This window comes from Cetorhinus maximus, chromosome 14 (genome assembly GCF_964194155.1).
Source record: "Cetorhinus maximus chromosome 14, sCetMax3.hap1.1, whole genome shotgun sequence".
NCBI lineage: Eukaryota > Metazoa > Chordata > Chondrichthyes > Lamniformes > Cetorhinidae > Cetorhinus > Cetorhinus maximus.
The window spans coordinates 107,785,439-107,802,760 of NC_135892.1; the positions used below are offsets into that span (position 1 = coordinate 107,785,439).

Here is a 17,322-nt window from a genome sequence, read left to right on the forward strand (position 1 = left end):
CTACGTGGCTCTGTGGAGTGAGTCTCTCCCAATTCTGTCACCATCTTGCATACAAAAAAGTTTCTATTTGTCAACTATCGCAAGAGAGGATAAATCCATCTTCCTACTAAATCTTGCTACTAATTGGGTAGGATGTTTTGATCAACAAAGTCTGACACTCAGGAAGTAAAGCTAAAAGAGAACAAATACGAAACTAAAAAAAACACAAACTACAAACGCTGGCAATCAAAAATCAAAACAAAATACTGAGATGAAGGGTTTTACGCAAGATGTTACCCCAACTTTGGTTTCAACTTTTGACAACTTTGCATTCTCACCATTTTGTTTCCCTTACCCAGGAAGTTTAGTCATCACGATAATGAGAAATAGGTACTTACTATTTTCTGAGAGTATCCTACAAGCTGAACCTTGCTTAGGGCCAAGTTGACTTCCGGCATTGTGTAACACCGTTTCCATGTCAAAACCTCCACAGCATCCTTCAGAGGTGCGGGTAAGTGCCTGGAAACAGAAGCAGGATAACACCTTGAGGAATAATAACAAGGGGGAATTCTAGAGAAACCTATTTTCCTAGGGTGCGGTTAAAATCCGAAGCTTGTAAATCACAGGGAAGAGTTGAATAGTTTAACTCAATTTCAGGGGAAGCGAGATAAACAGGGAGAAAGGATTTAAAGGATATTTTGATGGGGTTAGATAAAGGGGGGAGGCTTTAATATGGAGCAACAATGCTGAGCTGAGCAGGGGGGTGGGGTGTTGAATGGTTATAGCAGGCCGATGGTAAATGCCCAGCTGCCCAAATCCCACAGTGACACTTGAAGCAGCTGCAACAACTATTCGCAATTTGTACTTATTTCGAGCTGCGGGCTGTGAATTCAGTAAAAGTAGGTTTACTTTTAGGTTTCTTAAAAAACTAAATTAAACCTTTATTAAATTTTTAAAAATGATTTTAAGCACATACATAGATTTACAAATTACTCCCAAAATAACTTCTAGCTCCCCTGATGAATCTAACTCCCATTTATACCTCAGTTAAGGCGACAGTAAAAACACATATTTTAAAAGACCCAAAGTAACACGATACCCTGAACAGTCGAATTCAAAGTGAGCTTTCTTAACCTCAGTTTCTTTAGACAGCAGCTGGAGGTTTAGATGCTGGAGGCTTTTCACACTTGCCAGATCTTAGAATTCTCTCTTTCCTACACACAGCCTCATTTCCTTCACAAAGATTTCCCCTTTGAATGCAAATTCCCATTTTTCACTCTGTCTTTGGACTTTACCTCTCTAATAATAAAAATCTATCATGGTACCAATTTTACAAGTAATCTTTGATAAAAATAAACACACCGTTTCTTAACTTCTCCTGGCTGGGTGAAACATTTCACCCCTCCTCTTTTGAATTCAAGCTAGTCTGGTTTATTTAAAAATGCAAATGTTCCCGTTACACCTCACACTCTAAAACTTCACCCATATTTACCTGCTAAACATTTTAAACCTAGCTTATCTTCTGATACATCAAAGCCTTCAGACCAGCTGCCTTTCATTCAATTAAGTCAGACACACACGCCACTATTACCCTACTTTACAATAAATTCCAATAGCATTATGAAAATTATTACATCTTCCTGACATCCCCCCTTATTAAAAAAATGAACCAGAATTTAAAAAGACGGTTTCATTTTCTGAACCCATCTTACATTACTTCCTATACTTATTACGCTCTTACATTACCAGATGCATACATTAACATAATATATATACAAATCCTTGGCATCAAAAGAAATCATTCCAGTCCAGCGTCCAAGTTTTAAATGTCCAACTTTCCCTTTAAGCTTCAAACTCTTGACAATGCATCTGCAATCATATTTTCTCGTCCCCCACATGTATAATCTGTAGATTAAATGGTTGCAGTAATAAACCCCATCTGAATAGTCTTGCCTTCTGTCTTGAGATTTGTCCAGAAACTTTAAAGGATCGAGGTCTGTATAAACAATTGTTTCTGACGAATTGTTTGCCACGTAAATCTCAAAATGCTGCAACGCTAACACCAAACCCAAAGTCTCCTCTTCGGTCATTGAATATCTTCTCTATTGTACATTCAACTTCCGTGAAAAATACCCTATCAGTTTTTCAATTCCAGTGTCATCTTATTGTAACAGTGCAGCCCCAATGCCTATATCGCTTACGCCAATGGCCAACTTAAATTGCTTGGCGTAATTGGGCACTACCAAAACTGATGTTGTAGTTAACAGTTTTCAAATTGTCAAATGCCTTCTGACACTCCTGTGTCCATTGAAACTTCTTGTTCTTTTTTAATAGTTCAGTTAATGGAGCAACCACACTGCTAAAACTTCGTACAAATTTCCAATAAAATCCACTCATGCCCAGAAATCTCAAAACTTCTTGTTCTGTTGTGGGCATGGGGAAATCCACGATAGCCTTGACTTTCACATCTCTCAGGGCCACCTCACCATGTCCAATGGTATGGCCTAGATACGTAACTTGTGTTTTTGCAAGTTCACTTTTAGCCAAGTTCACCGCCAAATTAGCTTCTTGTAATCGAGTAAATAATTCTTCTAGATGTTGTAATTGCTCCTCTCACGTCTGACTGAAAACTATCAAGTCGACAAGATAAACAGCACAATTGCTCAGACCCACAACTACTTTAATAAAAACAAAAAACTACTGCGGATGCTGGAAATCCAAAACAAAAACAGAATTACCTGGAAAAACTCAGCAGGTCTGGCAGCATCGGTGGAGAAGAAAAGAGTCGACGTTTAGGGTCCACACGACCCTTCAACAGAACCCACAACTACTTTGTTTGTCAATCTTTGAAATGTTGCAAATGCATTTTTCATACCAAACGACATGACTTTAAACTGATATAGTCCATCTGGTGCCACAAAAGCGGATATCTCCTTTGCTCTCTCCCATAACGGTACTTGCCAAAATCCTTTTAACAAGCCAATCTTTGTGATAAATTTTGATTGTCCTACTTTCTCAATACAATCTTCCAACTGTGGTATAGGATATGAATCCGCTTTCGTCACTGCATTCACCTTTCGATAGTCCACACACAATCTTTGTGTTCCTTTCGGCTTTGGTACCAGCACAATAGGCAAACTCCAGTTACTGCAACTAGACTCAATGATATCATTTTGAAGCATGCCCAGGTTTAATCTATAAGGATGTTGCCTAATCGAAGATGAAGCTTCTACGGATACATCATGTATAGCTAAATTTGTCCTCCCCAACTTATTCCCACAAATAGCTGTGTGTGACTGCAATAGCTTCTCCAAATCACTTTGCCACTTGTCTGGAAGGTATCTCAAATTTCCATTTAAGTTTTCAAGTACCCCCTCATTATCCAATTTGATTAGAGGAAAATCAATTTCAGAATCCTGCATTTCTACTTCTTTCTCATTATCTTCCACTACTAGTACCTCCTTTTGGTCCTCTTCCCTGTCAAAGTACTTTTTAAGCATATTGACATGACACACACTCTGCTTCTTTCTTCTATCTATTTCTTTTCAATCCTGTAAGGCCCTTGCCTTTAACGAGTCATCCAGTACTGGTAACATCTCCCCAGCAACAAAACTAGGAGCTGTCGCTTTCCTGTCTGCCTTCATTTTCATCACTTGCTGGGATATCTTTAAATGTTTCCTGGACAACTTACATGCTCTGTCCAATCTCTCTCTGAAATTTGATACATAATCCAGGAGAGTAGTTTCTGAATTTTGACCCATCAATTTCTCATGAATCAATTTCAGTGGTCCTCTCACCTCATGACCATAAACTCATTCAAAAGGACTAAAGCCAGTCAATGCATTAGCAGCATCTCTAATAGCAAATAACAAGAATGGAATTCCCCTATCCCAATCCTGTGGATAGTCATGAATATACGTCCTCATCATCGTTCTTAAGAGTTTGATGCCATCTTTCCAAAACCCCTTGTGACTCAGGATGATAAGCTGTTGACTTAAATTGTTTTATCCCCAAACTGCTCATCACTTCTTAATCAGCTGTGACATGAAATTTGAACCCTGATCGGATTGTATTCCCTTAGGTAAAGAATATCTTGTAAAAAATTTAGTCAACTCTTCCACAATTTTCTTTGTTGCAATACTTCTCAAAGGTATTACTTCGGGAAACCTGGTAGACACATCCATTATTGTCAGTAAGTACTGATTTCCACTTTTAGTCTTAGGGAGGGGTCCTACACAATCAATCATGACCCTAGTAAAAGGTTCTTCAAATGCATGAATTGGAATTAAAAGTGCCAGCTTAATCACTGCTTGTGGTTTCCCTATCACCTGGCATGTGTGACATGTTCTACAGAATTTGACTACATCCCTATGCAACCTAGGCCATTAAAAATATTTTTGTATTTTCGCCTGTGTCTTTCTAATTCCTAAATGTCCCTCATTGGAATTTCATGAGCACTTCTCAGAACCTCATTTCGATACCCAAATGGTATTACAATCTGATGCACCTCCCTCCAGCTTTCATTTGCCGAAGCATGATAAGGCCTCCTTTTTCTCATTAAAACATTACCCTTAAGGTGATAATATTCGGGAATACATTTCACCTCTGTTTCTGAGTAAGCTGTTTGATTTAACTGTCTTATTTATAAAACCTTTTTCTGTAACTCCACCAACTGCCTTGAGTTAAACATTTCAGCTACACTGTCTTTCAGTCTTTCTTCCTGAGCAACCTTATCAAACACAGCGCCAGCTAGTTAGGCTTCCACACCTTCTCTTTGCCTTTGAACTTCCTATTCTTCTTGTTTTAACCCATGAGCCTGTGATCTTGCTATGACAAAATCTGGAAACAATCCAGGATGCTCTCTCTCTCTCTCTGCAACACTTCTGTTGAAAATACTTCTACAGGCTGCTCAACTGCCATAGGCATCACATGCACCTGGGACCCAGCTATATCATTACCCAAAACAAATTAAACCCCCGCAATGGGCAATTTTTCCACTATTCCAACAATCACCTCACCTGTTTTCCACTTACTCTTTAAATTCACCTTCCACAATGGAATAGGTTTAGCATCCTCCTGAACCCCACTTATTATCAACTGCTCCTGCAATACTCCCTCTGAACAACAAATATCACTATTCCTCAACATTAAGGATTGACTAGCCCCTGTGTCTCTTAAAATTTTAACATCTTCACCTACTCCACCCTGTACACATGGAAAGACGTTCTCTTCGCATACAACATCTTTAACATTTCTGCAACCTTGTAAGCCACACGGTTCAAAGGTATTTCGGATTGGGCAACATATGCAAGCCTTGCCAGCGATGCCCACATTGCAAAGAATAAAAAAAAGGTGCTGTGCAAAGACAAGCTATTTCCACACAAAAGAAGCAGATTACCGTGGGCGAGTCTACAGGCACCCAAATGTTTCAGAGAAGCAATGACAGTAAATCAAGGACATGTTTCTGGCTCAGCCGCTCTGCGGTGGATGGTGTATGCAGACAGGGAGATACAGGTGGCGAAAGAGGGAGAACTAAAAATCGAAGATTACTATCAAAAGGGAGAAAAAGAAAATACATGGAGCTGGAATTAGTTTTGAATGTCCTCACATACAAATGGCCTTCTCAAGTTGGATGCAGCTTTTGCAACTACTGTTTGGTTTCAGCCAAATCGCTATTCTTCTCAAAGTCTAGGTCGTGGCTACTGGGTAACTATTCAATTCTGCATGCAACAGCAACCTGCGATATTTTTCCAGCTTAATTTATGCTGTTGCTAACACATAGAAACTGGAGGTAATCCTTCCTCCCATTGATCTTCACCAGTGTGATATTGTATCGAAATTCTCTTTTTTAAAAAATTCATTCATGGGATGTGGGCATTGCTGGCAAGGCTAGCTTTTAATGCCCATTCTTAATTGCCCTGGAGAAGGTGATGGTGAACTGCAGTCCACGTGGTCTAGGTACACCCACATCACTGTTAGGGAAGGTGTTCCAGGGTTTTGACCAACCGATGAAGAAGGAACGGTCAACAGGTTTCCAAGTCAGGATGGTGTGTGATTTGGGAGGGGCGTTTACAGGTGGGGGTGTTTCCATGGTGCCCTAGTCCTTCTAGGTGGTAGAAGTCGTGGGTTTGAGAGTTGCCTCCTTGGTGAGTTGCTACCGTGCATCTTGTAGATCAGGTTTGGCCAACATACAGTCCACGGGCCAGAATCCGGCCTGCCAAAAGTTTCTATCCAGCCTGCCAACCTTCTATAATTTGTGCCAAATGGTGGTGAAATACATAGGCCAAGTGAGTTTCAGACTACTTCTTCTTTGGACCAAACTGCTGAGGTTTTCACTCCATCAATGTCAAAATTCTTAATTTCAAGTATCGATATGTACCTGGTATCTATCTTGAACAGTGCCTGCCTATTGTATTTATCAAAACATAGGTGGCAGCTCCCTCGATTACTGGCAGGAAAAGGAAAACTGATACTGAATGTTGAGTCTTCAAAGGCTCTTGGACTGTTGATTTTTTTTGTTATTGAGCACAACGGGGGCATATTGTGTCTGACACATCAAGAGAAGATAGCTGTTTTCGAGGAATACAACATCAAGCGACATTATTCTCCAAAACACGCTGGTAAATTTGACAGCCTCACAGGTCAGGTGAGAATCGACCGAGTAAACTCGCTGAAACAAAACATTGAGATAAAAACAAAAAACTGCGGATGCTGGAAATCCAAAACAAAAACAGAATTACCTGGAAAAACTGAGCAGGTCTGGCAGCATCGGCGGAGAAGAAAAAAGTTGACGTTTCGAGTCCTCACGACCCTTCAACAGAAGGGTCTCCCTGTCGCTTGCCATTTTAACACTCCACCCTGTTCTCTTGCCCACATGTCCGTCCTTGGCCTGCTGCATTGTTCCAGTGAAGCCCAACGCAAACTGGAGGAACAGCACCTCATCTTCCGACTAGGCACTTTACAGCCTTCCGGACTGAATATTGAATTCAACAACTTTAGATCGTGAACTCCCTCCTCCATCCCCACCCCCTTTCCGTTTCTTCCCCCTTCCTTTTGTTTTTTCCAATAATTTATATAGATTTTTCTTTTCCCACCTATTTCCATTATTTTTAAATCTATACCTTTTATGCCGTTAGTCTTTCCACCCCACCCCCACTAGAGCTGTACCTTGTGTGTCCTGCCATCCATTCTTAATTAGCACATTCGTTTAGATAATATCACCACCTTCAACACCTCTTTGTTCTTTTGTCTGTGACATCTTTTGATTATCTGCTCCTATCACTGCTTGCTTGTCCCTACAACCACAGCACCCCCCCCCCCCACCTTAAACCAGCTTAAATTTCACCCCTCTCCTAATATTACTCAGTTCTGTTGAAGGGTCGTGAGGACTCGAAACTTCAACTTTTTTCTTCTCCGTCGATGCTGCCAGACCTGCTGAGTTTTTCCAGGTATTTCTGTTTTTGTTTTGAAACAAAACATTATTGGGCAACAATCTTTGTTCAAAGCTTAGGCAGCTTCTGATAGCTGAAGCAACAGCCCAAGTGAGGGAAACTGCTGTCTGATGGGGAATTTGTGAAAGACTGCTTGGGCATATTTACATCTGCGACATGTCCTGATAAAAAGTCAATGCCAGAGAAGACCAGCCTTTCACATCAGACCGTTGCTAGAAGAGTAGACGACTTCGCATTTAACATTCAAACTTCTCTGATCAAAAGCCTCGATGCCCGTTAGTTTTCCAGTCTAGGGTTCAATGACAGCACAGATGTGAGTAGTACAGCTCAACTGGCAATCTTTGCATGAGGAGTCACGAAAAAGTTCAAAGCCGTTGAGGAACTGTTTGACCTATATTGGTGAAAGGCATAACAACGGGACAAGACATTTTTGACGTGTCTTGGTGAAATTCGGTCTTCCAGAGAACAAACTTTGTGGTCTGACAACTGATGGGGATCTGCGATGGCAGACAAAGCACAATGGATTAATACTCAAATCAGTGCCTCATGAAGTCATCACACATCACTGCATCTTTCACCAAGAGCAGCTGTGTGCAAAGACCCTGAGATGAAACATGTGATGGAAAGGGTTAATTTCATAAAGTCCAAAGGGTTCAATCACAGACAGTTCCAAGCCTTTCTTACAGAGGTAGGGTCAGACCACGACGTCGTCCTTTACTTCAGACATGTTCGCTGGCTCGTCAGGGTGGACACACGAGCCAGATTCTGGTCACTGCTTGCAGAAATAAAAAAACCTTCATGACAAACAAAGAAAAGGATGTAAGCTTCATGGACAATGATGAGTGGCTGAATGACTTGGTATTCCTAGTTGACATCACCGAGTTTCTCGCAGGTTTGAATGTGAAACTACGAGGAAAGGATCAATTTGTCAACAAACTTTATGAACATGTCCAAATGTTCATTCAGAAGAAAGAAATAATTCAGAAACAGTTGATTATGAAGAAAGTTGTCCATTTCACAATGCTTTCAACAAGGCTTGCTGAGGCATTAAACCAATAAAGTATTCTGCGCTGACTGGCAGCCTGAGAGATGAGCTCAAACAAAGATTTTTGGATTTCTAGGAACACTGTGATGAACTGAAACTGTTTGCAGATACATTTAGAACTGCTGCCACTGATGCTCATGCTGTGTTCCAAGTAGAACAAACAGAAGTCCAAAATGACAGTGACATAAAGAAAGCTTTCGCAGAGCATGACCTTCTGACATATTTATAGTCAATACGTTCCCTCAGAGTCTTGTCCAAATCTATCGATTCGTTGCATTGTTTGGCAGCAAATATTGCTGCGAGAAGCTTTTTTCATAAATGGAAAACGTCAAAACAAAATCAAGGTCACTCCTGACAGACGGACATCTATCCAGAACACTCCGCATTGCAAGTGTGCGGGCAGACACAGACTACTTGCGCAAGCAAAAACAATCTCAGATATCTCACTAAATCAGTGTTCAATACAGTGACAAGAAAGCAAGCTAATAAACGAGTCTTCTCATTTGAAGCTTGTTTATAAAAACGCACATGTTTTGTGGTTTTGACTAATAGCAAGATAAATTTCTAAAGCCTTATCTTTCCAGAATTTGCGCACTGGCCCAGTGAGTGAGAAAAAAATTGAAATATGGCATAAAGATTGGACACTCTTGTTGTAGATGGTACACGTTGCAACCACAGTATTTACATGGCTGGTCCAGTTAATCTGTATCTCCATGTGTTATAATAGGCAACTACTCAGAACCTATTTGGGTTACTCTATATAACTTGCTACAGGCATTTCTGCACAGTAATATCAGAGTTGTGTTTTCTGTAACCTGTACTCCTAGAAACTAAGTCGACAAAGAACATAGAATTCACTTGCAATAACTTAAATGTAGAAAATTAAATAAAGGAAAATAAATTAATAAATGTCACCAGTAAAGCTGTTAACATCCACACTACCAGGCATATGGATCCAGAAAACCCACATGAAAATCTCATCAAGAAACAAAAGGGAAAAACAAGAGAAAACTGTACAGTCTTAGCCAGAAATAGTTCCGCTCATCATTGTACCTGAGCATTTCTCGATTCTTCCAGTAGGTGGCAGACTGTGGCTTGGGCACACGCTCCATAAAGTTCACCAGCTCTTCCATGAGAAGCCTGTTGAGAACAAGAGAAGAAAAAATATAAAATTTTAAATGTTAACGATTTAAATATAATGGAAATTTACTAAACTGTGTTCAGTATTATTATTATCGAAGGGTTATCTATTTGCAAATCAACTTTCATCGTGGCCAAGGGCCAGTTTTACAATCAATCACTCCAAGTAAAATATAAAAATACAAAAAATAATAAAAAGAACAGAGTAGAATAAGGACCGATCATTAGATTACGGTCTTTACATTATCAGTGTTTAAAGTATAATAGTCGTTAGAGTTCATTCATTGTTGGGGATGAAGAATGGCATTGGGCTACTTTTAAATCTTGTCATTTTACATCTTAATTCAGTTGGCGGATTTGATTTCTGGAGCTGGTAGCCGCTGCGAGATCGAGTCTGCAGGTAACAAGTGATGAAGTTTGGAGGAGTTCGGTGGTGATCTCGCGAAAGAATGGCAGAGTTGATCAGGTTTGTTCTTGAGTGACTCCAGGCCACAATCGCATAAGGCATCTGAGTAATTATGGTACTTGAGGCCAAGAATGACTTTGCAAACCCTCTTCTGAGCACTTTCAATGGTTTTTGGAGCATAGGAGCAGAAAAAGGCCATTCGGCCCGTTGAGCCTGCTCCGCCACTCAAAGAGATCATGGTTGATCAGCTACGTTTATGCCATCTTCTTTCCCCCCCCCCCCACTATCTTGAACATGCTCAGCGATTGAGCTTCCACAGCCCTCTGAGGTAGAGAATTCCAAATATTCACCACCCTCTGAGTGAAGAAATTCCTCCTCATCTCAGTCTTAAATGGCCTGTCCTTTATTCTGAGCCTGTATCCCCTGGTTGTAGGCTCACCAGCCAGGGGAAATACCCGATCCACATCTACCCTGACACGCACTGTAAGAATTTAACAAGTTTCAATGAGATCACCTCTCATTCTTTGAAACTCTAGAGAATACAGGCACAGTTTATTCAATCTCTCCTCATAAAACAATCCCAGCATCCCAGGGATTAGCCTGGTGAATCTCAGTTGCTCCCACTATGGCAAGTATATTTTATTTATTCATGGAATGTGGGAGTCACTGGCTAGGCTAGCATTTATGCCCATCCTTAATTGCCCTTGAGAAGATGATGGTGAGCCACCTCTTGAACCACTGCAGTCCATGTGGTGTAGGTACACCCACAGTGCTGTTAGGAAGGGAGTTCCAGGATTTTGACCCAGTGACAGTGAAGGAATGGCAATATAATTCCAAGTCAAGATGGTGTGTGATTTGGAGGGGAACTTGCAGGTGGTGGTGTTCCCATGCATCTGCTGCACTTGTCCTTCTAGATGGTAGAGGTTGCGGGTTTGGAAGGTGCTGTCGAAGGAACCTTGGTGAGTTGCTGCAGTGCATCTTGCAGATGGTATATACTGCTGCCACTATGTGTCAGTGGTGGAGGGAGTGAATGTTCAGTGATGAGTGGTGGGTGGGGTGCCAATCAAGCGGGCTGCTTTGTCCTGGGTGGTATAGAGCTTCTTCAGTGTTGATGGAACTGCACTCATCCAGGCAAGAGGAGAGTATTCCATCACACTCCTGACTTGTGCCTTGTGGAAGGTGGACAGGCTTTGGGGAGTCAGGACGTGAGTTACTCTCTGCAGCCTCTGACCTGCTCTTGTAGCCAACAGTATTTATATGGCTGGTCCAGTTTGATTTTTGGTCAATGGTAACCCCCAGGATGTTGATAGTGGGGAATTCAGTGATGGTAATACCATTGAATGTCAAGGTGCGACGGTTAGATTCTCTCTTGTTGGAGGTGGTCATTGCTTGGCACTAGTGTGGCATTAATGTTATTTGATATCCTTCCTTAGATACGAGACCAAAACTGTATACAATATTCCAGGTATGATCTCACCAAACCTCTTTACTCCTGTACTCAAATCCTCTTGTGGCGAAGGCTAACATACCATCTGGCTTCCTAATTGCTTGCTGCACATGCCTGCTAGCTTTTAGTAACTCATAAACAAGGACTTCCTACTTTAGATGCCACCTGACCCTGTGTGCCTTCTCAGCACTCTTATATTTCATTCTGATTTCTCAATATATAACTGGATTGCTGCACAGAAGAGTCAGCATGGACTCAGTGGGCTGAATGGTCAACTTCTGTGCCGTAACGATTCTCTATGGTTTTATTTCCAAAGGTCAGTCAGGGATATTTAATTTGGTACGGGATAACCAAATATGTGGAAAGTAGTACAAGCTGAAAAGGGATAGATTCAAGCTAGTTATCAGAAAGCATTACTTCACTAAGACAGTGGGTGCTTATTTTTGGAACAGCTTAACAAGGGTAAGTAATTTTGTTCCATTCAAAGACTTGAAGTGAAATACATTATTTACAACCATTACCATCGCAGGAGCGCAGAATAAGATCAACAATCTTTTCCAGTCTTGAGGTTTTCTGATGATTTGTTTTATTTGGACCATTGTATAATTTTAAACTTCATTCTTGGGATGTATCACTGCCAAGGAACACTTTTTGTCCTCATCCATGGTTGCCCTCGAGAAGGTGGTGGTTGGAATTGTCATGAAAGTACTCCCACAGTGGTGTTGGGTAGGGAGATCCAGTTAAAAAAGGTTTTCCCTCATGTCACCTCTGGTTCTTTTGCCAATCATAATCGACCCTTCAGCCTTTGGAAACAGTTTCTCTTTCTAAACACTTAATGAACATAGAAACATAGGACTTAGGAGCAGGAGCAGGTATAGGCCATTCAGCCCTTTGAGCCTGCTCCACCCTTCAATAAAATCATGGCTGATCTGGTTGTGGTTAACTCCACTTTGCCGTTTGTCTCCCCATAATCCTTAACACTCTTGTCTATCAAAAGATTGTCTAACTCTGCCTTGAATAAATTCAATAACCCAGCTTCCACTGCTATCTGTGCAAGAGAATTCCACAGACTAATGATCCTTTGAGAGAAAAAACTTCTCCTAATCTCCGTCTTAAACCGTAGACCTCTTTTTCTTAAACTGGTTTTAGTCTCTTCCACAAGTGGAAACATCCTCCTTGTATCTACCCTATCAAATCCCCTCAGGATCTTACATGTTTCAATAAGTTGACTTTTCATTCTTCTGAACTCTAATGGGTATAGGTTGAACAGGCTGAGGCTTTCTTCATAAGAAAAGTCCCTCACTCCAGGAATGAATCGAGTGAACCTTCTCTGTCCTGCTTTTAACGCAATTATATATTTTTTTTAAACAAGGAGACCAAAACTGCACACAGTATTCCACCAGATGTAGTCTCACCAAGGCCCTGTACAGGTGCAGTAAAACTTCCCTGCTTTTATATTCCATTCCCGTTGTAATAAATGCCAACTTTCCATTTGCCTTCCTAATCACTTGCTGTACCTGCCTACTAACTTTTTGTGATTCATATACCAGAATACACACATCCATCTGTACCACTGAGTACTACATTCTCTCCTCATTTAAATATATACTGCTTTTCTCTTCCTCCTGCCAAAGTGGACAAGTTCACATTTTTCCACATTATACTCCAGCCCCCAATTTTTTGCCCACTCACATAACCAGTCTATATCCCTTTGCAGACTCTCCACCTTCTCTTGACAACTTACTTTCCTACTTATCTTGGTGTAATCAGCAAATTTAGCTACCATACATCCTAAATCATTGATGTAGATTGTAAATAGTTGAGGCCCTAGCACTGATCCGTGGCACCCCACTTGTTACAGCTTGCCAACCCAAAAAAAGATTCATTTACCCTGACTCTGCTTCCTGTTAGCTAGCCAATCCTTTATCCATGCTAATGTTATCCCCTACACCATGTAATGCTATTTTGTGGCAGCTTATCAAATGCCTTCTGGAAATTCAAGTGTACCACAACTATAGGTTCCCCTTTATCTGCCTTGCTTATTACTTCCTCAAAAAATGCTAATAAATTAGTTAAACACGATTTCACTTTCACAAAACCATGTTGACTCTGCCTGATCAAATTATGATTTTCTAAATATCCTGCTGTAACCTCCTTAATGATGAATTCTAGCAATTTCCCTATGACAGATATTAGGCTAATTGGTAGTTTCCTGCTTTGTCTCCCTGCTTTCTTGAATAAAGGTGTTAGATTAGCTATTTTCTAGTCCACTGGGTCCTTTTCAGAATCTAAGGAATTTTGAAAGATTATAACCAATGCATCTACTATCTCTATAGCCACTTCCTTTAAGACCATAGGATGGCAGGCCATTTGGTCCTGGGGACTTGTCAGCCTTTAGGTCTAATAGTTTTCCCAGCATCTTATCCCTGGTTATGGTGATTTTCAAGTGTCTTTGGGAGTTTTCCAAGTCTTCTATATTGCAGACAGGTACAAAACACCTGTTCAGCATCCCTGCCATTTCCTTGTTTTCCATGGTCAACTCCCCAGGCTCACTCTCTAGAGGACCAACATGAGCTTTAGTTACTCTTTTCCCATTAAATACTTGTAGAACTTTATCTGTTTTTATATTACAAGCTAGCTTTCTATCATACTCAACTTCCTCCCTCTAATTTTTGTAGCTGGTTCTTAAAATTTGACCAATCTTCTGACCTACCGCTAATCTTTGCAGATTTGTACAGTGTTTCTTTCAATTTGACAATGGTTTTAAATGCCTCTGTAAAATCACTTCTTAGCCTTCTCTGATTGAAAGAGAATAATCCCAGTTTCTCCAGCATATCCACTAACTGTAATCCTTTGTCCATGGAACCAATCTTTCATGCGCCTTCACATCTTTCCTAGAGTGTCCTACCCAGAATTAGACACAATATGCCAGCCAAGCTAGCGTTTTATAAAGGGTCATCATATCTCCCTGACTTTTGTACTCTATGCCTCTATATATAAAGCCCAGGATCTCACGTGCTTTTTTTAAACTGCTTGGACCTGCCACCTTCAAAGATATGTGCAGGACATCCCCAGATGTGTCTCATCTTGCACTCCTTTTAAAATTGTACCAACTTGGTAATGGTGATGCTTCCCTGCACATTGGCTTTCAGAGGAACGTTAAGTTGGCCCTGCAGGTGACACTCGAATGGCCACTTTGAGAGAGTTACCAATAGGCAGTAGAATAGTACTCCGACCAGAGTTAACATCGTCAGGAGAGAAGGGGAGGGTAGAAAACGAGGAATGAGAAAAGGAGGGGAGAAAGAATAAAAGCATTTTCAAAACACCACTGAAGTGCTTACCTTCCAATCTGCATTGTGGGCTCGGTGGAATATACTGTCCCAGTGAAGCCAGTGTGCTCTGTGATGTACGGCAATGCCATCATACAGTGGTAATTTGATATCAGGATGACATCTACAGTGGAGAGGTCGAGCAACTCTGTCTGCAATGGAGGTCATGGAGCATTTTAGTGGAATGCAGCTACAAAGTGAAATAAACTCTAGTGCAAAAGGCACAATACCATTTATTTGCACACACTGCCTAAAAGGGAAGGAATGTTTAAGGCAGGGCTTCCTAAACTGGGGCTCACAAGGCGGAATGCTGGGGTCGTGAGCTCTGCAGCAGCAATGGCTGCCGCAGAGCTCCAACTGGATGTTAACAGCTGTGAGGCCCCTTTAAATCCTTGTGGCTTTTTATTGGTGGCCAATGCTTGAGGCCTGATCCCTGCTCCAGAAAACAAACTGAAAAGGTACGTTTTTAAAAAATACGTGAGGATGAAAAAGTCTGCCCACCCCCTCGCCCCCCTCCCCCACCCCGCTCTCACAGGTCAACAGCACTCCCCCACCCCACTCTGACAGATCTCTCCCTGCTCCCCACCACACTCTCAAAGCTCCCACTGAGGGGGTCACGACAATTTCAAAGTACCAGTGGAAAATAGTTTGGGAAGCACTGGTTTAAGGGAATGCACGCTCCCAATATCTGTGCGTAAAAATGTTATATTTCTAAACACAAACTCCAACAGGGCTCCACCATCCAGTTCCTTTCCCTCTTGCTCACTCTGGGGGCATGACTAGTAAGGATGAATTTCGTGCTTTTCAGAGCAGCTGCAGTCATTTTCACCATTGCCCCAATGTGAGACTGGTGGGGTATTGATCCTCAGCCACCTAACCCAAGGAAGACATGCTACATCATGTGAATATGAATGGCAGCATAAAGAAATTGTTACTGCTAAAGGAGCCAGCGTGAATGGGAGTCCATTATTTTATTGCTAGAAGTCCCAGTATGAATGAGAGTCCACTGACTTTACTACTGGACATAACAATATGAATGGAATTTAATGATTCATAACTAACACCAGACTATTGCTCTGTCTCATGCCAAGTCACCTACTCAGACACAATGTAATTTTTTTACCTCAGGTAGGCAGAATTCTGGTACAGAGTCAACGAACGCTCGCCCAGCGCAATCTTTCAGCTCCTATAATTAAAACATTAGATTCAAGCTGTTTAAAACCTATGTCAGGAATTACAAGTAATTATCGATTGTTTCTGAATGAGTGAGGTAAAACGTGCGCCGCGTTCAGAGTCTCCACCTTGCATGGTTACCGTTCACAATTGTGTGAATAATTGTAACCAGCATCACAAGGTTCCATCCTTGATCTTCTCATTTACTTTGTCTGCATGCTCAGTTAAGTCACCATAGCAGAGTCACTCGATGCCTACACTGTACCTCTCTTCCACTTCCCTCGACTCCACAATAACCATTCTGCTGTCTGACAGAATGTGGATCGACAAGAACCGACTCCAACTCATCGAGGGCGAAGTTATCCTGTTATCTTGTTAAAAACCTGCAGTGCCTCACCCCACCTGGAGTGTTTTGGGAATTTAGGAGTAGGCGACTCACTCCCTTAAGCCTGTTCCACCATTCAAACAGATTATGGCTAATCTGCATCCGAACTTCACTTACCTGCCTTGGCCTCCATATCCCTTAATAGCCTTATCCAACAAAACAATCCAGCCTTCCCAGGTTTAAAATGATTAACTGATCTCACACATGCTGCTTTTTGTGGGAAAGAGTTCCATACTTTTACCACATTTCATGTGAAGAAATGTTTCCTAACTCATCTCCTGAATGTCTGGCTTTGATTTTAAAGTTATGTCACCCATCAATTTCTTTCACAATCCTAAAACCCTTCATCATATCACCCCTTAAGTTTTGATATTCCAGGGAGTACAATGCTATTTATGTAATTCCTCCTCATAGTTTAACCCTTGGATCCCTGGTAACATTCTGGTCAATTTGCACTGTACTCCTTCCAATGTCAATATATCCTTTCTAAGGTTTGCTGCCCAGAACTATACACAGTAGCCCAATATGGTCAAAACAGGACTTTGTACAGCTGTAGGAACACTCCCCAACCACCTCTTTCTCCAAACATCATTTTATATTCCTGCTCTCTTGAAAGCAAAGGAGCATTCCAGGGACTTCCATTGGGAACATAAGAACTAGGAGCAAGAGGAGGCAATTCAGCCCCTTGAGCCTACCTCGCCATTCATTACGATCATGGCTGATCTCATATTGGCCTCAACTCCAATTTCCCACCCTCTCCCCATAACCTTTTAACCCGTTACTAATTAAAAATCTGTCTAGCGCGCGAGAGGCTGAGAGCGCGCGAGAGGCTGAGAGCGCGCGAGAGGCTGAGAGCGCGCGAGAGGCTGAGAGCGCGCGAGAGGCTGAGAGCGCGCGAGAGGCTGAGAGCGCGCGAGAGGCTGAGAGCGCGCGAGAGGGTGAGAGAGCGCGAGGGTGAGAGAGCGCG

The 17,322-nt window shown here is 41.6% G+C and overlaps 1 protein-coding gene across 2 annotated transcripts in view; it reads right to left on the minus strand.

Moving 5' to 3' along the window:
- Nucleotides 1–17,322, minus strand: part of ints9 (integrator complex subunit 9) — a 49,706-nt gene that overhangs the window by 15,698 nt on the left and 16,686 nt on the right. For both annotated transcript variants that reach the window (XM_078557437.1, XM_078557438.1), the window contains exons 4-7: nt 15,921–15,983; nt 14,810–14,949; nt 9,529–9,615; nt 378–498 (exon numbers count right to left, since the gene is read on the minus strand). In XM_078557437.1, coding sequence (XP_078413563.1) covers nt 378–498; nt 9,529–9,615; nt 14,810–14,949; nt 15,921–15,983 — 411 coding nt within the window. The remainder of the gene's footprint in view (nt 1–377; nt 499–9,528; nt 9,616–14,809; nt 14,950–15,920; nt 15,984–17,322) is intronic.